The sequence below is a fragment of the Labrus mixtus genome, chromosome 22 (genome assembly GCF_963584025.1).
Source record: "Labrus mixtus chromosome 22, fLabMix1.1, whole genome shotgun sequence".
NCBI lineage: Eukaryota > Metazoa > Chordata > Actinopteri > Labriformes > Labridae > Labrus > Labrus mixtus.
In genome coordinates, this window is record NC_083633.1 from 13,349,133 (window position 1) to 13,374,572 (window position 25,440).

The following is a 25,440-nucleotide window of genomic DNA, read 5'->3' on the forward strand; positions in this document are numbered from 1 at the left end:
CCTGATCTCATTCACTGGGCCCCGTTGGCCCTCATCTGGCTCCCAGCCTGACCCATAACACCCCCCACCAGAGGGACATATGTAGCAGTGGAGGTGGCAGCAGGCAATCAGCCACCAGCTTCTTATTTTTCACACAGGCTGCAGGGGAATTTACAAAAATAAAATAAAAGTGACTAAGGGTTACAAAACAAAAATGCAGAGACAAGCACGACAGATAGATGTGAAAAAGAGAAGACTGATTTAATGTTTCAGCCGTGTGAGTATTGATTACTGTTGACATTCAGTGTGTTGTAGAAATATTGAAAGAAATTACACATTTTTAACATTCACATCTTGACTTTCAACAAAAGTAAAAAAGGTGTAAAAAATATATAAATAAATCCGATATAAAACACTAAACATTAACATTTTACACACTTATGTACATAATGGTTTTGTTTGGGGTTGCTAGATTCAATGATGAACAGAATCCATACACACTGTACAACATTCAGAGTAGAATTTCTCACTCTCTTCATCAGCTGTTTCAGTGAATATCTCCTCTGTGATCTGATAGGATCCCTCTAACACTCCTCTCTTTCCCACACCAGCTCTGACACTCTTGTCTTGAGCTGAAACGGTTTCTGTTTCCCCCACAGCCCCCGAACAAGAACGGCCTGCATTTCCCTGAGCGAGGGTGGAAGTACCAGAGCAGGGCGTACTCTGAGCAAGAGCCCTCGGACATCGGCTCCAGGCAGCGGTCTGCTGCAGAAACTGCAGAAAAAAAGGGTTCATGTGAAAAAGCTTAAATATATTCTTCTGAAATATATTTTAACTGCTGGGCTTCAATAAAAATGAAGAAAAAGGACGCTTAAGTATGTTTTAGGTTGCTCACTTTAACCACCTTTAGATAGATACTAACTCAGGACACTGGAGGCAAATCACTTCATAAAGCTATGATTAAGAGAGTTTAATGACTTCACAACATAACAGATAAAAACTGAGACAGATATGTTTGTATGTTTCTGCTTCCATAAAGAGAGTTGGATGAGAATAAAACAGCGTACATAACATACTGTAGATCTAATGCCATGTCTTATTCAGTTGTCATATGGTCTGTGAGAAAAACTAAAAGTGCATCATGAGTAACAAGCTTCTGGATCAGTCAATCTTTGATCAACAACAGCAGGGCAAAGTTAGGAAGTTCACTTTAAACACTTCTATCATTTTATTTTGTATGTGCAAGTGACTATTTTTCTCCCTAACAAGAAACAGCATTTTTTGTTGCTGAAAAACCTTCCTCTGAAACCCTTGATTCCTGTATTTGTGCTATGTTAGGCTATCGCTCTGCTGTCTTTCAAGAAGACAACAGTCAAAGTCCCTATTACATTTTTCACTACATAATTGTATTGATTAAATTGCCTCTTGAAAGCTAGCACAGGCTGTCAAACAATCAGGGATTAACTTTTAGTCTTATCGTTCTCTCCCTCCTTGGGCTTTTAACTTCAGCAAGGAACTCATGATGACTCACAAATTATGAAAATACAGCAAGAGAGAAAGTAAACAAGAGATAATGAAAGAGGGGAGGCTGAGAGATAAGAAGAGTTTCACTTTTCTTGGCCACTTACCAGCAGTGTTTGTTCTAAATACTCGTCTTTTCGTCCTCTGTCCCCATTGGGCAGCCGCTCCCTCTAAAGAATCTGAAAAATAAAAACAATATCAACGAGAAGTTTACAGATTGGTCGATTCAATCGTCTGTGAGCAAGACGGAGCCACTTTGACTGGACCTACGCTGAAGGTTCAGTCTAGTCTACTACTCTATCTTAGTTTGAGAAACTACATTTACACAGTCACAACATTCATATGCTGTTAAAACCAGGAATGAGAGAGGACATCCAAAATGCAGGCAAAGGACATTTTTTTTACTTGCACAATAAAAATCACAGGTTCTTTTTCTTCTGTGAGTTTATTGTTGATCTCCTTTTACATAATTTGATCAAACAGCAACACAAATGACGGACGCTAAGTTCAGTCAGAAACATTTTCATCAAGAAAAATACCATTTATACCAAATGGTTATAGAGTTAGAAAAGGGTGTGAAAAGTGTACTTAACAAACAAATACAATCAACTTTACTCAAATCAAGCTTTCCATATATTTCACACATAAAGAAGCTGAAGCAACAAACAATTGTTGGCACAAAAATAATAGTTCAGGTTTAACTGTCTGCACTAAACAAGAGTGAGCAGTACAAAGGAAACCTTTAATGTCTTTGTCATTTTTAAAAATCAAAGTCTCAATATTGAGCTGTAGCCTTCCACACTTGTTCACATTCACTGTTATGAACAGTGTGAGTTCAATCTGACCGTCTTCTGTCTGACTGATTGTGATTTATGAATAAACATGCTGACATTGACTATGGGCAATGACAGTACAGCTGATTATTTTTCTGGTTATGTTGATCATAAGCCAGAAGAACAATAAAAAGGGTTGTGATTCTCTCCTTGGGGTTTGTTCACTAATGAGCTTCATTAAATACTGGTGATGTCTTGGCGCATGTTTAACCTTTGTTTAACTATTTTTGTCCTGATGCTGCTGATGACTTCATTGACATCAGTTTTGCATTACATTATGGCTACTTGAGCGCTCAAGTTCTTGGAGTCTTTAACATGACATTTTGTGCAAAATATTTTGAAGACATTTCTCTGGAGAATTGAGCCAATCTCTGCAGCTTAGATTGAATTTGCTGAGTATATCAAACCGAAATGTAATAGATAAAGAAACCAATCAAATAGACTAGCAAACCTGACGAGAAGTATCTAGAGAAACGTTTAGCTTATCTTTAAAAAGCTGTTTTCTACTTAGTGTTTCAAACCATTGCAGCTTAGCAGAGCAAAAGTCATTTTAATTATATTTATAGATAATGGACTATAACATGTGTGACACTAATGATAATCCTGTTTCCTTTAGTATACCAGCATGCTTGAATCATGATAATATACAGAGAGGTTTTCTAATATAATTTGATGATATAAAGGAAATTATAATGCCATGTTTTTTTATCTGAACCAACCTCCACACACAAGAGAAACTTCCAACATACTGTAGCAGCTGCTACACATGAGTATGACATATGCTACCATTTAGCAGTAACACACAAGTGGTCAAACAGGATTTCCAACATTAGAATATCTCAGGCATCTGTGAGTTTGACCTTCAGGCTTGCACAACAGCCCAACAGTAACGTGTGGCGTGTTGTGTGCCACTGAAGGAATCATAATTACCAGTGCGGTTTGTTTTGGTCTCTTCCTCCTCGAGGGTCACCGGGGCGGGACTTGTAATTTCCTCCACATTGTCTTCATATTCTTCCATGTATTCAACATCTTCTTCCATCCCTTCTTCAAGCAGCTCACGATTGAGGGATATCACCACGTCGCCTGGAACACTTTTCTTTTCTGTCTCTGAGTCGGTTCCATCTGGATCCACAGATTTGACCATGAACTTGTATTCCAACCCTGAAGTCACACACACATGATACAAAGAAATGAGCTTAAATGCATGAACCCCAAATAACGTTTAACATTTAACGTTTACCCTGCAGACCTCTTGGCACCTCCTCAGAAGAAATAACTAATTTTAAAAAACAAATAAATACAAGCAAACAATCCAGAAGTTAGCAACGAGCACATTCTAAGACCAAGCACACTAAATGAACGTAAGTAAGATTGTCTCACCGACAATTTAAAAAAAAGGGGGGCTACATTTGCAAAAACACAAAGTTAGGATGCAATGATAATACAACTGAAGAATGAAAAGCTTTTAATATAACTTCTTAAAAGTTTTCATATCTAAAAGAGAACTGTGCTTTCTACTGTGACATCTCTTACTGTCCTCTGTGAAAGAGGCATACTGCAGACAGGTCCACAGAATGCAGGATTATCCTTTCAGAGACCTGTAAGTAGTGTATTGAATTCCTCATGAGACGTCCCACCTCTTGGTAGTTTGGTGTTTGTGAATGGTTGTACTGTCGAGGGCACCATGGCGTGTGTTCCTCTGAGAGAACATAACAGATGGCACACACACACGGGTGCCTTGCTGCTGCCACAGGAGACCTCAAACACACACACACACACGATTCTCACATAATATGTAGAACTATCTAGAGGCACACGATTTCTACGATAAATGTACAGAAAAGTACAATCACCCATGGAGGGTCCATAATGTACAAGTGATGAACATGACAGGCACATCCCCCACACACAGACACACACTCATACAGGCAATCTTACCACATTTTACTACCACCTCCTTGGTGACCAGCTCCTTCACTTCTTCAGCCTTGACACAAAGAAGCACAATGTTCCACATCATTTGATTCTGCTTTTCTCGTTCTGTATTCAAATAATATAAAGTGTGTGCATGCATATGTGATTATGCTTGTTGTTTGTGTTAAACTGAGTAACATACTGAAAGTCCAGGTTCCCCCTTCTCCCCTTTTCCTCCTTCAATGCCCAATGTACCCTATAGTCAAAAAACACAAATAGTAGACTGTAATTAGAGACAGAGTGGTGACAAAACATTCACTTTAAAAGTCACTCATCCATCCATCCATTCTCTATACCGCTATTCCCGTTTGGGGTGGCTAGGGGCTGGAGCCGATCCCAGCTGTGATTGGTCAAGAGGCGGGGTACACACTGGACTGTTCACCAGTCAATCACAGGGTTGACATATAGAGACAGACAACCAGCCACACTCACATTCACATTTAAGGGCACATTTAGAGTCACCAGTTAATCTAACGAGCATGTCTTTGGACTGAAGCCAGAGAGAAACCAACGCATGCAAACTCAAACCAGGAACCTTCTCGCTGTGAGGAAACAGCGCTAATCACTGCACCACTGTGTGCAACCCAGATGTAATAACATACAGTAGATAATAGGAAAAACCATTTGGTTAGAGATGCTTGCTCAGAGAGGGTTAAGGCTCAGCTCTGTAACGTATGCATTAATGAGAGATGTGTCATGTATTTTGTGACTCTTACACTCGCTCCTCTTAGTCCTGGAGTCCCGGGTGTTCCAGTCTGACACGGCTTTGATCTGCCCCGTCTACCCCGCTCCCCCTGTGTGACACAGGAATCAGAAAGCAACTTACCATGTGTGAAATTTCTTCGCATAAAATCCTCTAGGATGACAAGGACAAATCCATGGCGGTACATTTCACCATTTACTCGTAAGCAGCATGAAAAACAGAGCAATTAGGGTTCATCCTTGGAATATCCTCATTAGAGGTTTCCAGCCTCTCTGTCAACACTGCAAGTCTGGTAATTGTGTCTGAAAAGAGCTAATTGAGTAGGATATTATTTTAAACCAGTAGACAAAAATAGATCCCGGTGTGTGTGTGTGTGTGTGTGTGTGTGTGTGTGTGTGTGTGTGTGTGTGTGTGTTAATCAAGGCGTGTATACAGAGCTCAAGCTGCCAGTCTCAGACATGGTGATGACTGTAATCAAGTTCATCCTTCTATTCATTGTGTCCTGTCACATTCTTAGTCATCCTCTCACATTATTTGTTACAGAAATGATTTTTTAAAGACTATTTGATACTTTTTATCCTCAGGAGAAATATTAAAGTGTACATTTATGTAAATTTTAGCTATTGATTTAGCTCCATGGATCATTAGTGCTTCTTTAACCTGTTTATAATTAAAGAACTTGCTTTATAGTGAATGCACCATTCAGTATAAGACAGTGGTAATATGGCTCTCTATAATTTACTAAAGGCTACTAATGCGAGCAAGTGATTCATACCTTAAACAGAAGACGCAGTGGACTCATTATAAACTTTTTCATTATCTCAAAAGAGTGAGATAATTCATCTTTATTGGGAAAATATCCAGAGATTATGTTTTTCTTCCATTTTTTAGCGAGCTCATCATATATATATATATAATACAAGTAAGAACTAGGACTACTGTACCTTAGTCCCTGGTTCTCCATGGGGTCCTGGTACTCCTGGAGGTCCATCATCTCCATCCCTCCCCAGAATCCCTGCAGACCCCTTGAACCCCGGGAAACCTGGAAAACCTGACGCACCCTGAATGGAGACAGAACAAAGTGAGAAAGCAGAATACTAAAAATACTAAAATATTAAATAAAAAACACAGCAAAACATGACAACATGTGGAAGATGAATCGTGATAATGACATTGTTTTGCTTACTTTTTCTCCTTTCTCTCCTGGTTCACCATCAGCACCGTTGACACCTCCTGCTCCTTTATCACCCTAAATCCAAAACACGTGAGGAGAAAAGTGAGTTTGTGTGTATGTGGTGCAAAGAAAAAGACTAATATGGTCCTTCATGAATTGTCTATTTTAATCACCTTGCGCCCTGTGAGTCCATTCAGTCCAGGTCCGCCAGGGGTGCCAGGTATCCCCATCTCTCCCTGTTTCAAGAAACCAGTTACATACACACAGTAATATTGATTCTTGAAATTGTTCGACAACATATAAATCCATTTCTAAGATACCTACACTATCACCATCTAAGCCTGGACTCCCGATGCGTCCAGGTAAACCTCTGAAACCCTGAAACAGCAGGCAACACACTGAAACATCACTGTAAAAACAGAACAGCAATATCATACAAATAGACGACCTGCAAACACAACCCCATGGGATCAATCTTAAAGAAAATGAAATGATAATGGAACAACTGTGGCAAATAGAAACGGCCTCTACCTTTTCTCCCTTCTCTCCTTTGTCTCCTGCTAAACCTGGTTCTCCTGGATCCCCCTGCAAAAAAAAAGCAATTACACACATCCGCAAAAAAACAAAGTTATTCTGAAGCTGAGGAAGTCAAAAGAATTATAACGGATGATATTCATTATAGCGTACCTGATTGCCCTTCTGGCCATCCAGTCCTAAATCTCCTTTGTCTCCCTTGGCTCCATCCACGCCATGGTCCCCATTGCGACCCTTAAATCACATCACGGGCATTTATGTTTGTGTTTACTAAAAGTAATGCACATTTACATTTACTGGATGTTTACAGCTGTGGCTTTACCACAACTCCATTGAGTCCTGGCTCTCCTGGATCTCCCTGCAGGAGAAGACAATAACAGGTCATAAAGTAATACAATAAAAATACTGAAAAGTTAAACGGACTGAACAGCCATAGTGTCCTTACCTTCTGGCCTACTGGTCCTCGTGCTCCAAACCGCCCCAACGCACCCTTAGTACCTGCATCTCCTTTTACTCCCTTTTTTAAAACAATTAGCAGTAAAATAGTTTTCTTTGATGTCCATACATGTAAATTAAGCATGAGGTCATCTTGTTGTCTATCAGACTTAATAATGACTCATTTGACATCAGTGTCTTACAGAAAGTATTGTTCTTCTATATGTTTTTGAATGTAAACAGAAGGATTTATGACCTTGACTCCAGGAGGACCGTCCTCGCCCTTCTCTCCTTTATCTCCATCATAGCCTGGTGGGCCGCGCCCACCCTGAAACCAAACATCTCATTCATTTACAGGACTTCTTGTGTTTTTACTTAACATGTGTTAAAAATCAAAAAAAGAAACAGTCGACAAACATTTAATAACAAGTCCTGCATTCAAATCTTAGCCTGTAGTGTTTTAGGTATTGAATGCATTCTATTTTTGAGGGAAAGAAGCAGCAGTTGATTAAACTCCAGATGTTTGTGATTTGATTAAGGGTTTGCAGGACTAAGGTTTGCCCAAGAAGTACATATAAGTATCATAACAGTATATATGGTATGACTGGATTATAATCAGTCATGCATGATTGTGTTGGCATCACTAATATTACAACTATTTAAACTGTTTATTTATATCCTAATGCCTGACGTAACATCACATTTCTTACTTCTCTGGTTTTAATAACTAGAGTTGAAACAGTAACAAATGTTTGATGACTGTAGTCGAGTTAAAAGTTATTTTTTGGCTTCCACATTGTGGTGTAGTAAAAGTATTAAGGATAAATAAAGCTTTATTAAACTAAACCAAGATCAATAAAACAAGCTTTATTTGTGATCATTTCAGAATGTCTATTTATAAGTTAATTGAACAATCTCATAAATGACGATAGCTTCAAAATCATCTCACCCCGTCTCCTTTAGAGCCCTTAAAACCACGAGGTCCCTGAATTTGAAGCACACTCCCCTGCAGAAAAGTCATTATGGAGATATTGAGCCATGAGTCATGAATACTTTTATGGTCTTATCTTCTTGCATGACACACAAACTGCCAGCACACATCCTACATGTGAAGCCATGCTGTAATAAAAAAAAATGTTTTTACCCTTTCTCCTCTGACTCCAGGTGAGCCCCCGTTACCCTGCAAAAAAAGTCATAGAAGTACACTTATTAGGTTATATCTCTTCTTCTTCGCTGCCTTTGATAAAGAGTCATGAAGAGTACTCGTATTGCCTTGGTCTTCAGGTATGTTACTTTGCAACATGCTGCATTAGAGTCTGAAACCCTCTGACGGTAATGTTAGTGCCATGTGGTTTGAACTATTTATCAAAGTCAAGGAGTTTTAACAACTTATATGTCTTGTCTGCTGAAATAAGACACTACAAATTGGCATCGAACGCAGAATTATGATATTAGCATATCGTTGAAAAAGTTGTTGAAATAATTAAAGGAATCCTCCAAAAATAATTTGTTTCAAAGTTAAATAACGACTCACCTTTTCACCTTTGCTGCCACGTAAGCCTTTTATACCCTGGAAAAAAGGTAAGAGAGGAGAATTTTCGTACATTGTACAATTTATATTACTATACCTTACCATGTTGGTTAGTATGAAAAGTTGCTTACTATGTTTCCCAGAGTTCCTTTATTGCCTGGAGCTCCCTTTTCACCCTGAAACAAATCCCCCAACATAAGAGTGATGGGCTTAATAATGCATGTCAAAAGTGTTGACAGGTACACAAGATCAATCATCATTCACTTTCACACAAACAGATGAATATGAAAAGTGTGTTTGAGTTTGAAATCAGGATTTTTCCCCAAACCAAACCTGGACTAATCGTGTTTAAATATGATGTTTAAGCTCAACTGAACTCACTCTTCTTCCTGGGAAACCTGTCAACCCCCTTGAACCAGGCTCTCCAGGAATACTGTCCCCCTGATGAAGACACATTTCAGTTGAGTATTAACAAATTCTTACAAAAGGTGAAAAAAGAAGCAGTATCCTCAGTTTATGACATCATATGTGCAGTTATACCTTTTCTCCTTTTACACCAGGCTCACCAGTAGGACCCTTGTTTAGAATGTGCAGTGTAAGAAAAGAAAATATCATTAATCATTCATATCAGAAGCAAATCAAAAAGATATTAAGACAATTGTTTGAAGTAGTTTTACTTACTAAGTGACACTAAGTAAAGTTAATCTGAAATTAATGAGTTTCAAAGTAGACAGCTCAAAGAAAAGGTCGTTTTCTCACAAGAGTTCCTGCTGCTCCTCGAGATCCAGGAGCTCCAGGTGATCCATTCTTCCCTCTTTTACCGCGTTCACCCTGCAACAACAAACAAAACATCTTGTGTCTCTAATAAACCTCAACATGTTTACCTTCCTTCTCATTTCATGCATTTGTTCAAACTCTTTGTCTGTCTTAACTTTCAACATTTAAAAAGTGAGCAATTTAAGAACACCATGCTTCTTGCAATGTAGTACCTCCCTGCCTGGCTCTCCCGGGTCTCCTTGCGGGCCCCTCAGGCCTGGAGAGCCTTGGATGCCCGTGTTACCATGGATACCCTGGATTCCTTGAGCACCTGGAGGCCCTGACTCACCTGGTTCTCCCTAAAGCGAGGTAAAGAAGGAGGAACACAGAGAGAAAGATGGAGACAAAATGACATGTTAAGAAGACAAACACACGGTGAAAGGTCAGTTGATTCTATAATGTAATTATTCCAGCCTTCTATCATTGATGATTAATCTTTTCAAAGTCCTTCTTCGCTTTATCACTTTATTATTATTCATTAATAATGAATTGAGTGAGTGAGTCACTGAGTCAATTACATCCCCTAAATTAAAAGCTCAGTGGGAGACAAAGTCAATCAAAGTGAAATTGATTGAAAGACCATGAAGAGTAATTGATTTGGGAAGGAAGTTATAAATGAGACTTTTTCACTTTATTTTATCTTTTCTCAAAGTGGGGAAGGAGGTAAATCTTACCTTCTGTCCTGGAGGACCGGCCTGACCTTCTGGACCTCTGTGGCCACTGCCTGGTTCTCCCTGAAAAAACAAATAAAAAAAAAACAAAAAAAACATTTGTTCATTTAATTGTAGAGATACATTTCTAGATTTCACACCTAACTCTAAAATAAGAGAACTGAAAGCTTATTAATGACACTCGTATTTACCTTTTGTCCCCTTTCTCCAATTTCACCCTGAAAGGAGAGCACATCAGTTAGCACACCTCAGCACGTTGTTTTTCAGGAGGCAAAATAAACCAGCACAGAGGAATTTTCAATGTAAAAAGAACTTCACATGTTCAACAAGGGGAATTATTAATGTCTGCTTTAATCTGTTGTCTCAGTCACACAGAAATAGAGACGATGGGACATCAAAGGCCTGGAGTCGACCGGCTGCACTGACAGGCGAGACAGCGCAGAAGTTCTGATGTCACTGACTGATGCAATGTGGGTAGGAGGGGAGAGTGATGATTATATTTTTATGAACCGATGGAAAATGTTATATGACGACTGTCATTTTGGCTCTGTGATCTCAGGATGATGCTAATGACACTTTAAATCAGCGGAACGATTTGGGTGACTCAGCAAAAGAAAAAGATGTTTCACTTTAAAATGACAAAACATGTTTTTTTTCTCTCTCTCTCTTCTGGTGATGCCAACCCCTGAATAGATTCCTGATTTTGAAGTGTTTATGTGAGGTTCAAAATTTAAATAAAACTTCAGGTTACTGAGCAGCAAAAGGGGCGACTCAGACTGTTTGAGGGGGATTATAAAGGGCCCCCTCTGAGTGCCCCATATCACTTTGTTCCTACTGAAAAAGCACTCAGTTATTTAAATCTTTAATGTTTTTAAACCCTGAGCAAAACTCAATGCCATTTATATCAACTGAGAAGAGACACGAATCATGTGTCAGTATCTTGGCAAATAGCACATAGTTAAAGGCCACTGCACAGCTGGATACAGCAGCACATAATGATATAGTCACATGATAATAATGATTTAAAAACGTTGGCGATAACCCTTACAAAAATTGTGCTGTCTGATCATGAAAAATCGAATCCTTCTGTCTTTTAATCAACAGTTGTCAGTCAAACATCTCACTCACCATTAATTTTGTCCATGCAGTCAGTTCAGACATGATCCCAATTATGCATAACTGTTGAGTTTATAAAATCCCCCCTCTGTACAGTGTGTGCTGATACAGACATTAATCACTTAGACTAAAACTGTTTTTGGTACCAGGCCGTAAACATGTTTATTTCTGCTGTCGTGGACATTTTAAAAATTTGGCGGTGTATTGTACTTCTGGGTCTTTTGAAGCTAGCCTCAATTTGATACCCGAGAAACTGCAGGTTTTTAGTCACTTCCAAATGGGTGTCATTTTTCAACACTGGGGGTTGCCACTTGGCTTTATTGTGTCGTGCATTTTGGGTGAACTGCCACTTTAAGTTAGAATTGCCAATATGTAAACACTCTACTTTGTGTTTTTCAAATGGATCTAAGACAGGTTCAGTATAGGATGTGAATGATTCCACTTAAGTCCTGTCATATTGGAGAAAATAAATTCAAGTCAAACCGTTTATGTGTCCCTACGATATATAGACCTTTACCTTTGTTCCAGGTTGTCCGTTCTCTCCCTGTTGTCCCTATTAGATAAAATATGCAATAGCAGTGACAATCATTATAACATTATATCTCTAAAATGTATAACTAAAAACAAAAGCTGAGAATGTTCTGAAGATGAGTGAATGTAGGTTTCTACATTGTCTCTTACTTTGAGAGAAAAATACTCTGGAGAGTAAGGGTACGGCTGTCTTGTCTCCTCACCATAACCACCTTCCCAGCCCCTCTCCATCTCCAACCTCCTCTTCTCCCACTCCTCCCTCTCCCTCTCCAAGTCTCTCTCCCCCTCCTGCTCTGTCCTCTCCCTCTCCAGCTCCAGCTCGGCCTCCCTCTCTCTCTCCAGCTCCTCTCTCCCCCTCTCCATCTCCAACCTCTCCCTTTCTCTCTCCCTCTCCAGGTTCTCCTCCTCCTCCAAGCCATCCCTCTCTCGGTCCACATCCTCTTCTGTTTCCCAGTCGTAGTCTCCACTCCTCTCCTCCTCCCAGTAGTCCGGCTCTTGTTCTTTTTCCAACTCCTCCAGTCCTTTAGCTGTAGTCGGTTCTTGGCCTCCCTCTTGAGTTTCTATGTCAGTCTCTTTTTCTGTATCACTGTACCGCTGGCTCCCGCTGTGTTGTTGCTTCTGACTGCTTTTATGTGCATGGAGGTCAGGATTTTCTTGCTTTTTCCTCTAGAAAAACAAGTTTTTTGAAGCACAAATGTATTCATTTATAAGTCAAACCATCTTCTTGGATTAGATTTGTATCTCAGTAGCTGACTTACATTCCAGCTATTGTAACCTTGAGCTCCAGATGACTGATGCTGAAATTGAAATAAAGAAACAAACAAATGGTCGATAAAGACAGACCATAGAATTTTGTTGACATGTTTGCTTATAATGGAGACACATATGTTATTTTTTGTTTGAAAAAAAGTTACTTTGGAGGCCTCCTTGAAGCGATTTCTTCCACCCGGGGCACCTGGCATGAACACCTATGATATACAAATGTAAATACGTCTGCCCTTTTATTATTTAAATGTGTATTATTAAACTGTCCTCTACAAAACAAGGTGAAACTTACCATGGAATCTGGCCAGTCGGCGCTTTTCCTAACCCTGATTTGGGATTGAAGAACCTGTCAAGCCCCCGAAAACGACGTAAATGTAATGTTCCATGTCAAACAGCTGAAGCAATGCGATATATAATTGTTATGCATGAGGTGAACCATGTAAGAAAGGAAGACACAGACTTGCCTATAAAGTTGTTGAAGCAGTTTTACTCAGAGATACATGCACAAAGAGATTAAAATTAGACAGACAGTGTAACAACAAAGAAACATTTCACCAGTGAAAAGAATGTTTGAGTTGGCAAGAATTGGCTAAAAGTACAATAACAGTCTGAATAATGTTTGTGATTCAAAGGTGTTTGTGGGAGAAGAAAACACATTTTTTTTCCCATGGTTCAATAAATAAAATATCAGAAATAAATTGACAAAGACAAAGTGGGCTAAAAGTGTTGCACATGTTAAAGAAAGCTTGTAACAGAAAAATATATGTCTAAATAAATAAATTGGAAGCTGTAGGCAGGCTAAAGTCAAGGTTACATTAAACATAATGCAGAATGAATTGAAACCTGGGATGTCACTTCTGCCTGATTTTCTAAAGAGCCCCATCTAATAAAAAGCCCTCAAAAAAGAAATGGAGTGTGGTGGAAAACATCGTCCCTTTGTGAAAAGAAGTCCTTCCTCATGAAACGCTCAGGGTCAGGTTCAGGGCTCCTCACCAGCAAAACAGTTCACAGTGCTTTCCGTGTGTTGTGTGTTTTCTTATGATTTCTTTAACTCTAAACAGTCACAGTCACTTGGGAATTAAGAAAGATCCTGTTTAAAAAAACAAACAAACAGAGAGAGAGAGTATTACAAGTAACTCTCTGGAATCATTTTCTTCGGTAGTAATTTTCTCCTCAAGAGCGAGACTACAGGATGCTTTTCCAGCTCATTCCCATTCAGACAAGATTCAGAGAAAAAAAAAAAAAACATGCTGTCCTATCTCATGCTTTGGATTGTGAATCCAAACTCTTTGATCGCTTTTTACATTCCCCTCGTGTTCATATTAGCCTCACACAAACATGTTTGCACTGGTGAAACTTTCACAGAAGAAAGAAAGAAGAAACAAGTCTGAAAACATGATGCAAAGTGCTTCTTTGTTATATGACTCAAGGCATGTTTTATTTCTTGAATACAGTATATAACGTCTCAAGCACTTGTGCATCATTTTCAAGACTCTCATTTTTGAGTGTAAATAAAGAAGATTGGCATTCCCAGGCATGCAAGAGTCTCCAGAAACATCCAGTTAATTAAGATTCAAGCTTGTAATGCGAGTTCAAAGTTCAACGCTACCTTGTCTGGTTGTTCTGTTGTGATGGGAGGTGTAGGTAGTGACACTTCGTCCTGCTCATAACAATAAAGGACAAATAAGATAAGAAAGATGACAGTGGAAACACTTCAGGAGTGAAGCACTATGTTCAGTTCAAATCAGTATGCAACGTTTACGGTGAGAGGCAGCTGCTGCTCAGTACCTGTTCTATTTCATCGCTGCGTTGTGGATCTGTGGTTGTAAAAGCAACCTGCAGGAGGAGAAAAGGGAAAATAACTACAGGATTACAACAATCTTACATTCATTTTCTTTTTAAACGTCATGCTTCAGTTTAAGAACTAACGTTAATGAGACGTAAATATCTTCTGATCATATAGGAAGCCCGAATGAGATCCAACAGGCTGTAGTGTTTTGAATGGTTGTAGTTAAAACTGTTCTTTTCAGACAAATTGAAATAAGCCTACGCTGGTGTTTTTAATGTAGATGATGTGTTTCTTATCAAAATCATACTGTCTTTCTGTTCAGCTCTGGGGTCTCTTTATTTATTATTGGTGTTTTAGGCATGACCCCTCTATCAGAGACCAAGAGCAGAGTGCATTGAGACCAAGACCAGCACCAAGACTTTAAGAAGCCTCAAACAAGAGCAATAAAATGTTATACATGTAAGGCCTGTGGAAAAGTTGATGTGAAAAAGACCTACATAGAAAAACACACACAGAAAACACTTAACTGTTCCTAAACATTTGTCTTACATATTGACATATAAAGTGACCGGTGCAGTTCATGTGTCTGTGTGTATCTGAAAAACAAGTAATGTCAATTATTTTGTATTGCAATTTGCTTTTGTGTTTACCATTAAACTTAACCAGTTTCATTCCACACTCCCTTTACATGTTTTACCAGCACCACCTAAACCAGTTTATTGTCTAATCATAGAAAGAATAATAAACATCATCAAGGTGATTCAACTTGCACAGAAACAAGGAAAATGTAACACCTAGTGTGGGAAAGACTGGGTGATTGAAAAATAATAAATGATGGTATGTCAGATAGATTTAGTAACACATCCTACATTAGTTGTAGTATCTGTCGCTCTGTTGGTTGAGGATGGCAGAGGATAACTGGAGGTTTCAGCCCGTGTTTCTAACTGGGCCGGACTGTTTGTGGGTAAATGATCCTCCTACAAAAGAGAAAAACACTTTCAATATGTTATTATTGTTCAGGTGCAGCACATTACTGAGCTCAGCTGTCTCTCCTCTCTTTCCATCAGAATGCAGTCTGGTGAAATAAAAGAGATTGATTAATAGAAAGCCTTTTATCAACCAGAAGGGGAAGGGAATCATAGGGACTTCAAGCTGCTATGACAGAAACATGAAACATATTATTTTACTTAAACACTATCAGCTGAAACAGAGGAGAGCATGAAGTTTGAAGCAAACTCACCTGTCTGTTGCCACTCCTCTCCTGAGAGACAGACAGGTCATCTGGATGAATTTCATCCTATTTAGAAAAAGAAAAAAAAAACTTTGATAACGTTTAAACACTCGCAACCTCCAGAAGCTCCAGTGGAAGATATGCAGAGAAGCTTGAGTGGGCTTGTGATGACAAACTCATTTATTTGTAATAATTAATTCAGGTAGTGGGTGTGTCATTAATCAAACTCTGAGCAGAGTTTAGTGTGGGCACAGACGAGACTCTACAATATATATGTATATATGAATTTACAATCTCATTATGAGTTTGACGGGTCTGTTAACAAGAAGACACCCACAACGACAGCCCACCAAACCCATAACAACCCCAACGCATCATCAACCATCACTTTAAATTGAAGTTTCCCACTGCTCACAAATTAGTCATTTACTGCAGCTGCGGCCCACCTCATATTCATAGCTGTATTCTTCTTCTTTTAAAAACTCCTCCTCCTCCTCCTCCTCCTCTTTGTCTTGCTTGTCCTCCTCATTTGTCTTTGGATTAAGGAGAAATGACAACAATTAGAGGAGGATACTGGTACTGATCATTGTTAATCATTTGTGTCAATGGCTGGAAGACAACGAAGCCAAGCGATGACAAAGCAACCCGTTAATCAAAAGTTTCAAACCTGTTATCATTATAATGAGAAGCACATGGAGACTAAGACAAATGCATGCTTTAAGTTGGACTAGCCACACCATGTATACAATAACTGCTTTATGATGTTTGTAATATCTGAAATGTTAGTTTATTATGATTATTTCTGTCACATTTTAATACTACACCTCTTATTCATTGTTAATGTCATGTTAGCTTAGGCCAGTGTTAGAGTCTGTGTTTGGGTTCTGCAGGGTGAGTTGGCTTGGTTAGTTGGTTTCTTTTGTTTTAGTTCGGGCAAAATGTGGTTTTAGTCGGACCCTCTTCAAGGACATTTACCAGGCGTTGTCTCTGCCTTTTATGCCGTCCTTTATTTCCTTTGCCCTGGTTAAGAAGTTCACAGTCGGAGAGAAAAAAAGATAAAGGTTTCTCATGCTTCAGACGTTCATGATCAAGTATGAAAACTACGAGTGGGTACTGCAAGTTAATGGGCAGATACCCTACAGAAGAGGGGAATAAGTAGTTAATGAATATAAAAAAAACAATGTAACACATTTACATGAAGGTGTTTAAGATGACACTTTAGTGTTATAGTTATCAATGGGTTTTGCTCATTTGTTGAGGAGCACACAGGTAGGTTTGTATGTTTCAGCTCATTTATTTAAATCAAAAATGTTTGACAGTATTGAAGACTATGGTTAGAGTCAATCCAATATTTTTAGATTCTCTCATTAGTTTTTAGCATGTAACGTGCTGCTCTTTATGCACTTTAATGTCAGGTTATACTTGAAATAAAGAGCTGTATATATAAATAACATTGTCTGGCTACAGTGATATCCTGCCCTCCAGAAAGCCACTGATTTTGCGTCATGGTTTGTGTACAGTTTCAAAAAAGAAGGTGCTGCAATGCAAAATATTACAATGCACTTTTTACATATAAGAAATAAATACTGCATTTGATAAAAGAGAAACAAAACACAAATGTAGACACAGTGAGCATTTATTTTCTTTCTTTTTTTGCCTAAATCTACTGGAAACATGCTCATAAGTGCTCGACTGCATTATATCTACAGTACCTCAACTTAAAGCACAAAAATCCCTGAAAGGTGAGTTTAATATTTTAATCACATTACTTCAAAGCAGTGAATAATTGGAAGGCAGGAAGGCTGAGCTGAAATGTTCAATACCCGCATGCTCCTTCAACTCTATGTGTTATGTTATCAAAGACAACCAAAAAGAATTATGATTACATTTGTTAAAAATGAACAGAGGAGTATTTCATGTTTGATGTTATAGATGTAAACATACATACGTTTTGAATGGTCAGGGGCAAAACTCATTCAACGATCATCATGTTCACAGTGCAGCTTTTACCTTCCCACGTTCCCTGTTCTTCTTCTTTTGTCCTGAGTTCTTCTTCAGAGAGTCCTCCTGAGAGAGGAGAACCGTCTCCAGCACACTTTCTGGTAACCCTGAAACCGTCTGGAATGCACACAGAAACTGTTTCTGACAGTTTTTGTCTTACAAATGACATTTTCCAAACAAATGTACCTATAGTGTAAAGTCCTACTGTAAAAATGAGATGCATAATGAGTATATCATATGATATATTATACTACCTATACCTATTCTGTAGAGTCTGACTACAGAGAATATGATATAATAAAAGGGATTACGCTGCTTTTGAAACCTTGATGTGATAAATGTTATTACTCAGTCTAATTGAAATTGTTGCTGGGAAATAATATTTTCCTGTTTTGTATTAACAATTAAACGATTAATATGTTCAGTGTTCTCAGCATGTTTCCAATCATTTCATAAAGCGACATTTAATGTTGGCATACCTAATTGTTAAATGTTCTTACCTCCTGGGTCGTAGTCGAATTGAAAGTAGAATTGACTGCTGTCTGATTAATTTTGAGAGAAAATGCTCCGTCCCCGTCTCCGCCTACTTTCTCCTGTTCTCTCAACTTCTTCCCAATCCTGTCCAGTTCTTGCTCGCCGTTAAGCGTGGTGTCCGTCCATAAAGTGGGACCCTCCGCTGTTTCCTTTGAAGGGTCCTTCACATCAAAATAAATAATTATTAGAGGTGAGAGGATATGCAGATTTGGACAAGAAGCATCTACTTAATGTATAAGCAGATCAGAGACAATAAAGAGTACACTGTAGCTTTAAATCTGAGTGAAAGAACCCAAACAGACATTGAATACGTCACATAGAAGAAGATGATGATGTTATGAAGAACTTGTTTAACAAGAGCTGATATTTTTGTCTGTCTCCAGAGGTCAAAGCAACAACACTCGAGCTGCACGATATCTGAGACCAACATGTGTTAGTTTGTTGTCCTCAGGGTCATCTTAGAACACTCGATTAAGAATATATAAACAAAATGTAGATATGAATCAATAAACATTCGTTAAGGCTTCATAAACTATATGTGATAAAACCATCATATACATGTGGAAACTTATCAGCCAAAGTGGTTTCCCTAAGTAAGATTGGTGTAAGGCAACATACGTCTCCGACTCTCCTAATGAGGTGAGGAATAAGTCTAAAATAGATTTGGATGACTCTAAATATTTGTCAGCGGTTCATCTTTATTCCTCTCATTTAAATGTTATTTTTATGATGCCATCCAATGAAGATCATGTGAGCCCTGTAATGGAGTTTTTCTGTTACCATTCAGTGTTTCTCGAGTCAAATCGGTTTAAATATGAATAGGAAAATTATGGCATCGTTTATGAAAATTAACAACAATATTGAGTCTTTGTGGTTTTCCCTAAGCATTTCTTCTGTCTTTGAATGAAGATGATAACTGCACTTATGACTGTTTAAGGAATTAACATCAGTAAAGAGGTTAGATCAGGGATGGGCAACTTTGGTCACAGCAAGGGCCACATTCATTTAATTCTCACTGCCAGGGGGCCAAATTGTAGGATATAAAAATGATTAAAATCAATTATGTCTCAAATTTAACTCAACATATACCAGTGATCAAATATTATTATGGACATATTTCTGGCTTTCATGATTTCATGGCAGATTTGTCAGGTTTTCTTCATGATTCCAATTAATTGATATGTCAAAATTGACCTGAGGGCCACATTGAGGGTTGATGGGGGCCGCATGTGGCCCCCGGGCCGCCAGTTGCCCACCCCTGGGTTAGATGGACATTTTTGAGGCAACGTACGACTGAAAAAGCTTCTGGAAGCTGTCGGCCAAAATCAGGGTCCTTAATGGAGTCCAAGTCTGATGGAGACTGGCCAGTAAGCTCCAACTTCACTGAACTCTGTAGAGGAGAAAAACATGAATGGAAGTTTTTCACTTCCTATAGGTTTACAAATGGTTTGATTCTTTTGTTTCATGACAGAGAAAATAAGTGAGTTAACATTTGACTCATGAAAAAAAGTAAATTAAATGTTATTTAGAAAATGTACATGACATCACTTAGACTGAGCTGTTTACTCTTCTTTGAACTTCGTGTTTTGTAACAGGGTCTTATAATACAATTTGACTTTTGCTTATTCATTTTTCATTTTTTAATCAACTCTGACACACTCTCCTTTCTTTGAGTTTATGTACCGTGTACTCAGTGATGACGTTGGAGGTGTGAGTTCCTTCTTTTGTTTTTTTGGACGTGATGAGCACATGAAGCAGCTCCTCTATTCCATCCTGCAGTAGCCTGTCAATCAAAGCCTTCAACAGAGGCAGCTGAGGAAAGGAAGTTTTTTTTTTATAGAGAAGGTCAAACTCGGATACAATCACAAGTATTTCTAACTTTTAAATGTAGTCAAAGTCAGATTCAGAGCTCACCCTGATGCCGTACGCTTCAAACATCACTTCAATGTCCTAAAGAGGGAAAGAAAAACAGATTGCTAAAAGTGCAAAATGAGAAACTATGTCTCGGGGGAGCTACTTCTACATTTGTATTCACCTTCATGTCGATAGATTTGCCAGGAGCTCCAACATTTCCCTGCAGAAACATTCAAGTAATCACAGTGAAATTATGTAATTTCCATATACATATTAATGAAGATCAATGCTGAAACATACCGTGTCTCCTTTCAGGCCTCTTTCTCCTTTATCACCCTGCAAACACAACAACAAGAACTGCAAATGAGCAACAGCGCTAATGTTTTTTGTTCCTATTATAACTGTGTTTCATATGAACCCCATCACCATCTTACCTTCATTCCCGGTGAACCCTAAACACACAGAAACAGAGGAGCAAGATATTGGAACATGCATCTACAATGCATGACATTGAGCTTATCTGTATTCAGATGAGGACAAAACTCATTGCAGCCCACAATAAAAGCATTACAGTCATCATCGCCGTACGATGACTCAGCCGCCATGCAGGCCAAATCTGAATTATGTCGTGCAACAGATGAAATAATGTGCCATTTTTCATGAGCTATAAATATCTACGAACATGTCGAGAGCAAGCATCAAACTCACAGGAGCTCCCGGAGGACCCATCGGGATTGGGAATGCTTGTCGGATTTCGTCAATGGTGGCGCCCTGAGAACGAGTAAAAATGAGAAGAATTTCTTCTTTTCTTTCTTTTGACTCAACAATTAGCAGAAATGAGAAAAGTGTATAATGATAAGGTAAAACTCTGAATATGTTGATTTTTAAAATCCCCAGCCTTACAAGTGATTGTTCTTACCTCAGGAGTGACGAGAACCTGCCTACCGGGCAAACCTGGAGGTCCTTGTTCCCCCTGACTACCATCTTTACCCTGTAAAGGTAAGAGGAGGATATACATTTGGAACCTCAGGTATCTTTTTTGAAATGTAAAATGTTTTTTTTTTCTTTATCTCAAAGCTGCTTACATTTTGTCCTGCATTTCCCTTCTCCCCCTGCAACAAGAGGAAAGTTAACACACGTATTCAAAATATAACTTTATACATTTAAAGAAGGTTGAACTAAATTTGAAGGACCTTCTTGCCATCTTCTCCTTTTGTTCCTTTTTCTCCCTGACAAAACAATAAAGTAGTATGAAATTCTGAAAAACTGAACTAAAATGTTAGCAAAATGTCAAAATTAGCTCAGAAATCAGGTTTATGTCACTCAAAGTATCATTTTATTTTTAAAGATCAAAATGATATTCACATCTTTTGCTGGCAGTCCTCTCTTCCCGTCGATGCCAGGTCTGCCCTGAAAATCAGTGGAAATAAAGAAGAAATCAGGATGCTCATTCAGAAAACATACCAGACACAACAATAAATGTGGATGTGAAGGTGTAAATGTTGACTTGAGTGTCATCTTTAAAAACAGATGAAGAATGGGTATTGAATCTTTAAGACACAAGCATCTTTATATTTAGAATAGAATAGCAGTACTCACTGGAGTTCCCGGTAAACCAGGCATTCCTGCAATCCCCACCCGGCCTTGGTCTCCTTTTTCTCCTCTCTGATAACAACAAAAGTGTTATTAGTCATATTTATTTATTATTATTTGGACTAAAGGGGCTAAAAGTATTTTTGAATTTCCATAATTAGATTATTAACAGCTCTCTCTGGGAAAATCCTTTCATGAAATGACTAAAAAGATATTTCCGTGTAAACAAAATGCTTCAAACAGCCGAGTTAAAAGCCGAGAGAAACAGTCTCTCTGATTAGAGTGAACAAGTTTCTTCATCTTTAACTAATCATGTAGACACAGTTGAATTTCATGCTGTATTAAAAGAAACCTTGCTTCACTCACCAGACCAGGCTCTCCTGTTTGTCCCGGGGTGCCCTGCAGATATTATTAAACACTTTGTAAGTGATTCAATACTCCATATGCCCAAATATGAACTCAAGTAATACTGTGTGCAAAAGTTTGTATAACCTTAACTCCTGGTTTCCCTGGTACACCATCAGGTCCAGAACCACCCTGTAATACATAGTGTTTCACGTTTCACATATAGACAGGTAGGTAGTAACAGAGTAAGAATTTGAAGTTGACTTACCAGAGATGATCCGGGTAGTCCTGGTTTCCCTTCTGGACCCTGTGGAGTGAGACCATTATTCAATTTCCCCCCCCCTGAGGGTTTGATCTACACCCAGATGTAATGTCAGTATATAGATTACAACATACTAAATACCAAAATACAAACTATAATTTAAAATCCATGAAGTCTAAACTCTGTCAACAAAACACTGGGTTCATTATTGATTCATCTGTCGTCTAGATTATTTCTCTAATAGACAACAAATCATTTAATTGTTTGGTCTAGGAAAGGCCAAAAATAACAGAGTAATGTCTCAAATGTATTATCTTATATGGATAATATTTAAAACTCAAAGGATAGTCACATTGATATTATGTTAGACAGAGAAAACCAGCAAATCACAATGTTTCAGAGGTGGGAACCAGATAGTGTTTTTCATTTTAACATGAAAAACTGCAGAAATGTTGTAGACTGAATTTTTGTCCTTGTGCTTCAGCTCTATGTGACACTTGATGGATTTACTTTACAATTGATGGTAGTCATGATCAGTATGCTTCTGCACATGATAAATATTTTTTATGACTACTTTAGAAAGCAATTAGATACTCACTGCGGGACCAGGTAGACCCGCTTCTCCTCTCAATCCAGGCTGACCCGGCTCTCCTGGTTCACCCTGAGGGGAAGGAGTGATTAGAAGAGAAATTTAAATTTACTCATTAAAAAATCAGAAATCAAATCATGTTGAATGTCATTCTTCAAGTTACCTGGATCACTCTGGTCAGCAAGTTATTGTCCCCCAAAATCTGCTCAGGCAAAGTAAAAGTTTCAAAAGTTAACTTCCTGATTGACAAAAGATTTCAGCTGATTGAGAACAAGCGTTCATTTTCTCCGTCTTATGGGAGAGTGATGTTGTCTTGTTCAAGCTTCATTACAACAAACGGCCCTGTCAAACATGGCTGAACTGATGAGGAGCAGACAGAAATGATAACAGAGGTTTGTTTACTTGTGTTCCCGGAGGTCCAGGTTTTCCCTTTGTGACCATGGCAGCACGATCAAAAGAAGAGGACAAGAAGACACCAGTTAATAATATAATGTCGCACTGCCAACACAATTCATATCTACATAACAAAGGAAAACTAGCAGGTGCACGAAAGGATGGCAAACACAAAATGGCAAACTTAATCACTGAAGTCACGGGAAGATAGCAGGTGAATGATGCAGAAGAATGATCGAATTGCGTCAACCATGGAGTACAAACAACATCAATGAGAAAGCGAGAGAGGTTGAATACAAACGTACTTGCTCCCCTTTGTCTCCTTTCTTTCCATCAGTACCCTTCAAACAAAGAAAATTACAAATTATCCAGAAGAATTGCAGATCGAACTCACATCTTCCAGTTATTCATGGACAAAGTGACTTCACAAAATAACTAAACAGATTTGTGTTCAATGGAGACAAAACAACACTGATAACAAAGTATAAATAATACCTTATTGCCACTTCTTTGAAGGGCTAGTTCATGGTCTTTTATTAAACTCTGAAGGACTTACATGTGGACCAGATTTCCCAGAGTCTCCTTTCTCTCCTGGGTCTCCTGGTCGCCCTGGTAGCCCTAATGGACCCTGAACAACAACAAAGAAGTTAACCTGGGCCTTGAATTATTGCCTTGATCAAACGCTTTCAAGTGATGCGGCAAATTAAGAGAAGTGTAAATTGACACAAATGGTTAATTGGAATACAATTAAAAAATCAGTGCAACTATCTGACTTAATGTTCCAGCTGGCAGCTATTAAAGCCAATATCTACTGTCCTGTTTATTAATTCACACAGACTCTACAAATAGTTTCTATAACATGGATGGTTTGTAGAAAGATAAATACTCCTTCAGATCGACCTGCACTCTATGCACTTAGTCAAACTCATTTTCTTCCTTTGTAAACCTCAGGACCTATGCTATTTAAAGCTACTGTGAGGAACGTTTGGTTTATGTTGATTTTGGGGACCCTTGTGATCAAACAGGGTTTTTTTCTCATCCTATTTCCTTCAACAGTCAAAACCTATCACTCACTATGAGATACAATAAAGAAATACCCGTATTCCTCTGTCACCAGGCTCTCCAGGGGGTCCTTGCTCTCCCTGTGAGGACAAAAAGATTTTAAGTTGCTAAATTGATATATCCAAAAAAGGTATAACTGTATTGATATACATAACTGCTGCTGAGCAGCAATGGTAACCAACAATACTATACTGTAAAAGATGCAGACTGTACCTTTATTCCGAAGTCTCCTTTAGTTCCAAATGCACCCTACACACAAAGTTTAGTAATTGTCATCAACATTACATAGTAAACACACAGAAGGCATATGCATGTATGTAAAAAGGGAAAAGAAGCATTACCTATACATCTTTTATTAAGTAAATATATCATCAAGGCTCGTTGAGACATTTATCATATTCACTTCTGTCTTTATTCAAACTATGAGCTTTGTCCCAACACAATTTCTGAAATAATTCAAATTAGAAATACAAACAACCTGTATAATTATATATAATTGCTGTATCAGCAACTCAGGATTTACTTACATCTTTACCTCTTAATCCTGGTACTCCAGGATTGCCGGGTAATCCGATACTTCCTTTGTCACCTTTGAAGCCGTCCAGCCCCTGGACAAACACAAGACCTCTGGTCAAGTAACACTGAAAACCTTAAATATAAATCTACTTTTTTATATGTTTTAGGACATAACGTGTGCTTTAGTTGCCAACAGTCTTCAGTGAGTCAACAGTCAACAGCTGACATGGAGCATCATTAGCATTCATTTGGACTCGTGCTCTTTTTTAAACTCTGGTTCAGTCTCCACCAACCAAGGAGAAAAATATCTGTCTCTTAGGTTGAGAAGTTCTAAATTTCATTAACCAGCATAAAACAATTAGATTAAAGATGCTTGGAAACTTTTGGTGGTGAGTTTATCACCTTTATTTACCAACAAAACATCACAATACAGAACAATTTGCCTTCATAACAAAACTTACTTTTGGTCCTGGCTTTCCTGACAAACCAACATTCCCCTGTGAATAAAAAAAACAAGATAAAGCCTTGGTCATGAAGTTATGAACAGTTCTTTTTTGCTCCAGTATTATCTGATGACAACAAATATTAAATGATAACAGAGGGATTCCTCTTGTGCAGATCACTCACCCTCTCACCATTTTCCCCCTTTTCTCCCCGTTGTCCTGGAATCCCAAAACCAGGGCTGCCC

The 25,440-nt window shown here is 38.4% G+C and overlaps 1 protein-coding gene across 4 annotated transcripts in view; it reads right to left on the reverse strand.

The window, feature by feature from the left end:
- Positions 1-215: 215 nt before the first annotated feature.
- The window catches only part of col7a1l (collagen type VII alpha 1-like), a 54,276-nt gene continuing 29,051 nt past the window's right edge, over positions 216-25,440 (reverse strand). Inside the window, exons 46-108 of one of the 4 annotated variants that reach the window (XM_061029466.1) lie at positions 25,380-25,439; positions 25,214-25,249; positions 24,764-24,844; positions 24,450-24,485; positions 24,272-24,316; positions 23,731-23,802; positions 23,480-23,515; positions 23,184-23,210; positions 22,945-22,983; positions 22,791-22,853; positions 22,199-22,237; positions 22,078-22,122; positions 21,952-21,984; positions 21,592-21,657; positions 21,358-21,402; positions 21,186-21,221; positions 21,078-21,104; positions 20,912-20,983; positions 20,701-20,763; positions 20,427-20,444; positions 20,293-20,328; positions 20,174-20,212; positions 20,053-20,088; positions 19,822-19,950; positions 19,430-19,528; positions 18,105-18,299; positions 17,614-17,721; positions 16,579-16,623; positions 16,050-16,136; positions 15,613-15,669; positions 15,242-15,349; positions 14,372-14,419; positions 14,193-14,243; positions 12,876-12,929; positions 12,733-12,786; positions 12,577-12,615; positions 11,969-12,484; positions 11,805-11,840; positions 10,363-10,389; positions 10,175-10,234; positions 9,674-9,799; positions 9,444-9,515; positions 9,225-9,260; positions 9,066-9,125; positions 8,816-8,860; positions 8,688-8,723; positions 8,298-8,333; positions 8,103-8,159; positions 7,410-7,481; positions 7,164-7,235; positions 7,041-7,076; positions 6,872-6,952; positions 6,716-6,769; positions 6,509-6,562; positions 6,358-6,420; positions 6,197-6,259; positions 5,955-6,071; positions 5,024-5,101; positions 4,450-4,503; positions 4,272-4,320; positions 3,264-3,494; positions 1,608-1,679; positions 216-753 (exon numbers count right to left, since the gene is read on the reverse strand). In XM_061029466.1, the coding sequence (XP_060885449.1) occupies positions 527-753; positions 1,608-1,679; positions 3,264-3,494; positions 4,272-4,320; positions 4,450-4,503; positions 5,024-5,101; positions 5,955-6,071; positions 6,197-6,259; positions 6,358-6,420; positions 6,509-6,562; positions 6,716-6,769; positions 6,872-6,952; positions 7,041-7,076; positions 7,164-7,235; positions 7,410-7,481; positions 8,103-8,159; positions 8,298-8,333; positions 8,688-8,723; positions 8,816-8,860; positions 9,066-9,125; positions 9,225-9,260; positions 9,444-9,515; positions 9,674-9,799; positions 10,175-10,234; positions 10,363-10,389; positions 11,805-11,840; positions 11,969-12,484; positions 12,577-12,615; positions 12,733-12,786; positions 12,876-12,929; positions 14,193-14,243; positions 14,372-14,419; positions 15,242-15,349; positions 15,613-15,669; positions 16,050-16,136; positions 16,579-16,623; positions 17,614-17,721; positions 18,105-18,299; positions 19,430-19,528; positions 19,822-19,950; positions 20,053-20,088; positions 20,174-20,212; positions 20,293-20,328; positions 20,427-20,444; positions 20,701-20,763; positions 20,912-20,983; positions 21,078-21,104; positions 21,186-21,221; positions 21,358-21,402; positions 21,592-21,657; positions 21,952-21,984; positions 22,078-22,122; positions 22,199-22,237; positions 22,791-22,853; positions 22,945-22,983; positions 23,184-23,210; positions 23,480-23,515; positions 23,731-23,802; positions 24,272-24,316; positions 24,450-24,485; positions 24,764-24,844; positions 25,214-25,249; positions 25,380-25,439 (4,554 nt within the window). In that variant the 3' untranslated portion in view covers positions 216-526. The remainder of the gene's footprint in view (positions 754-1,607; positions 1,680-3,263; positions 3,495-4,271; positions 4,321-4,449; positions 4,504-5,023; positions 5,102-5,954; positions 6,072-6,196; positions 6,260-6,357; positions 6,421-6,508; positions 6,563-6,715; positions 6,770-6,871; positions 6,953-7,040; positions 7,077-7,163; positions 7,236-7,409; positions 7,482-8,102; positions 8,160-8,297; positions 8,334-8,687; positions 8,724-8,815; positions 8,861-9,065; positions 9,126-9,224; positions 9,261-9,443; positions 9,516-9,673; positions 9,800-10,174; positions 10,235-10,362; positions 10,390-11,804; positions 11,841-11,968; positions 12,485-12,576; positions 12,616-12,732; positions 12,787-12,875; positions 12,930-14,192; positions 14,244-14,371; positions 14,420-15,241; positions 15,350-15,612; positions 15,670-16,049; positions 16,137-16,578; positions 16,624-17,613; positions 17,722-18,104; positions 18,300-19,429; positions 19,529-19,821; positions 19,951-20,052; positions 20,089-20,173; positions 20,213-20,292; positions 20,329-20,426; positions 20,445-20,700; positions 20,764-20,911; positions 20,984-21,077; positions 21,105-21,185; positions 21,222-21,357; positions 21,403-21,591; positions 21,658-21,951; positions 21,985-22,077; positions 22,123-22,198; positions 22,238-22,790; positions 22,854-22,944; positions 22,984-23,183; positions 23,211-23,479; positions 23,516-23,730; positions 23,803-24,271; positions 24,317-24,449; positions 24,486-24,763; positions 24,845-25,213; positions 25,250-25,379; position 25,440) is intronic. The other 3 variants (XM_061029470.1, XM_061029467.1, XM_061029469.1) reach the window with 3 other exon arrangements.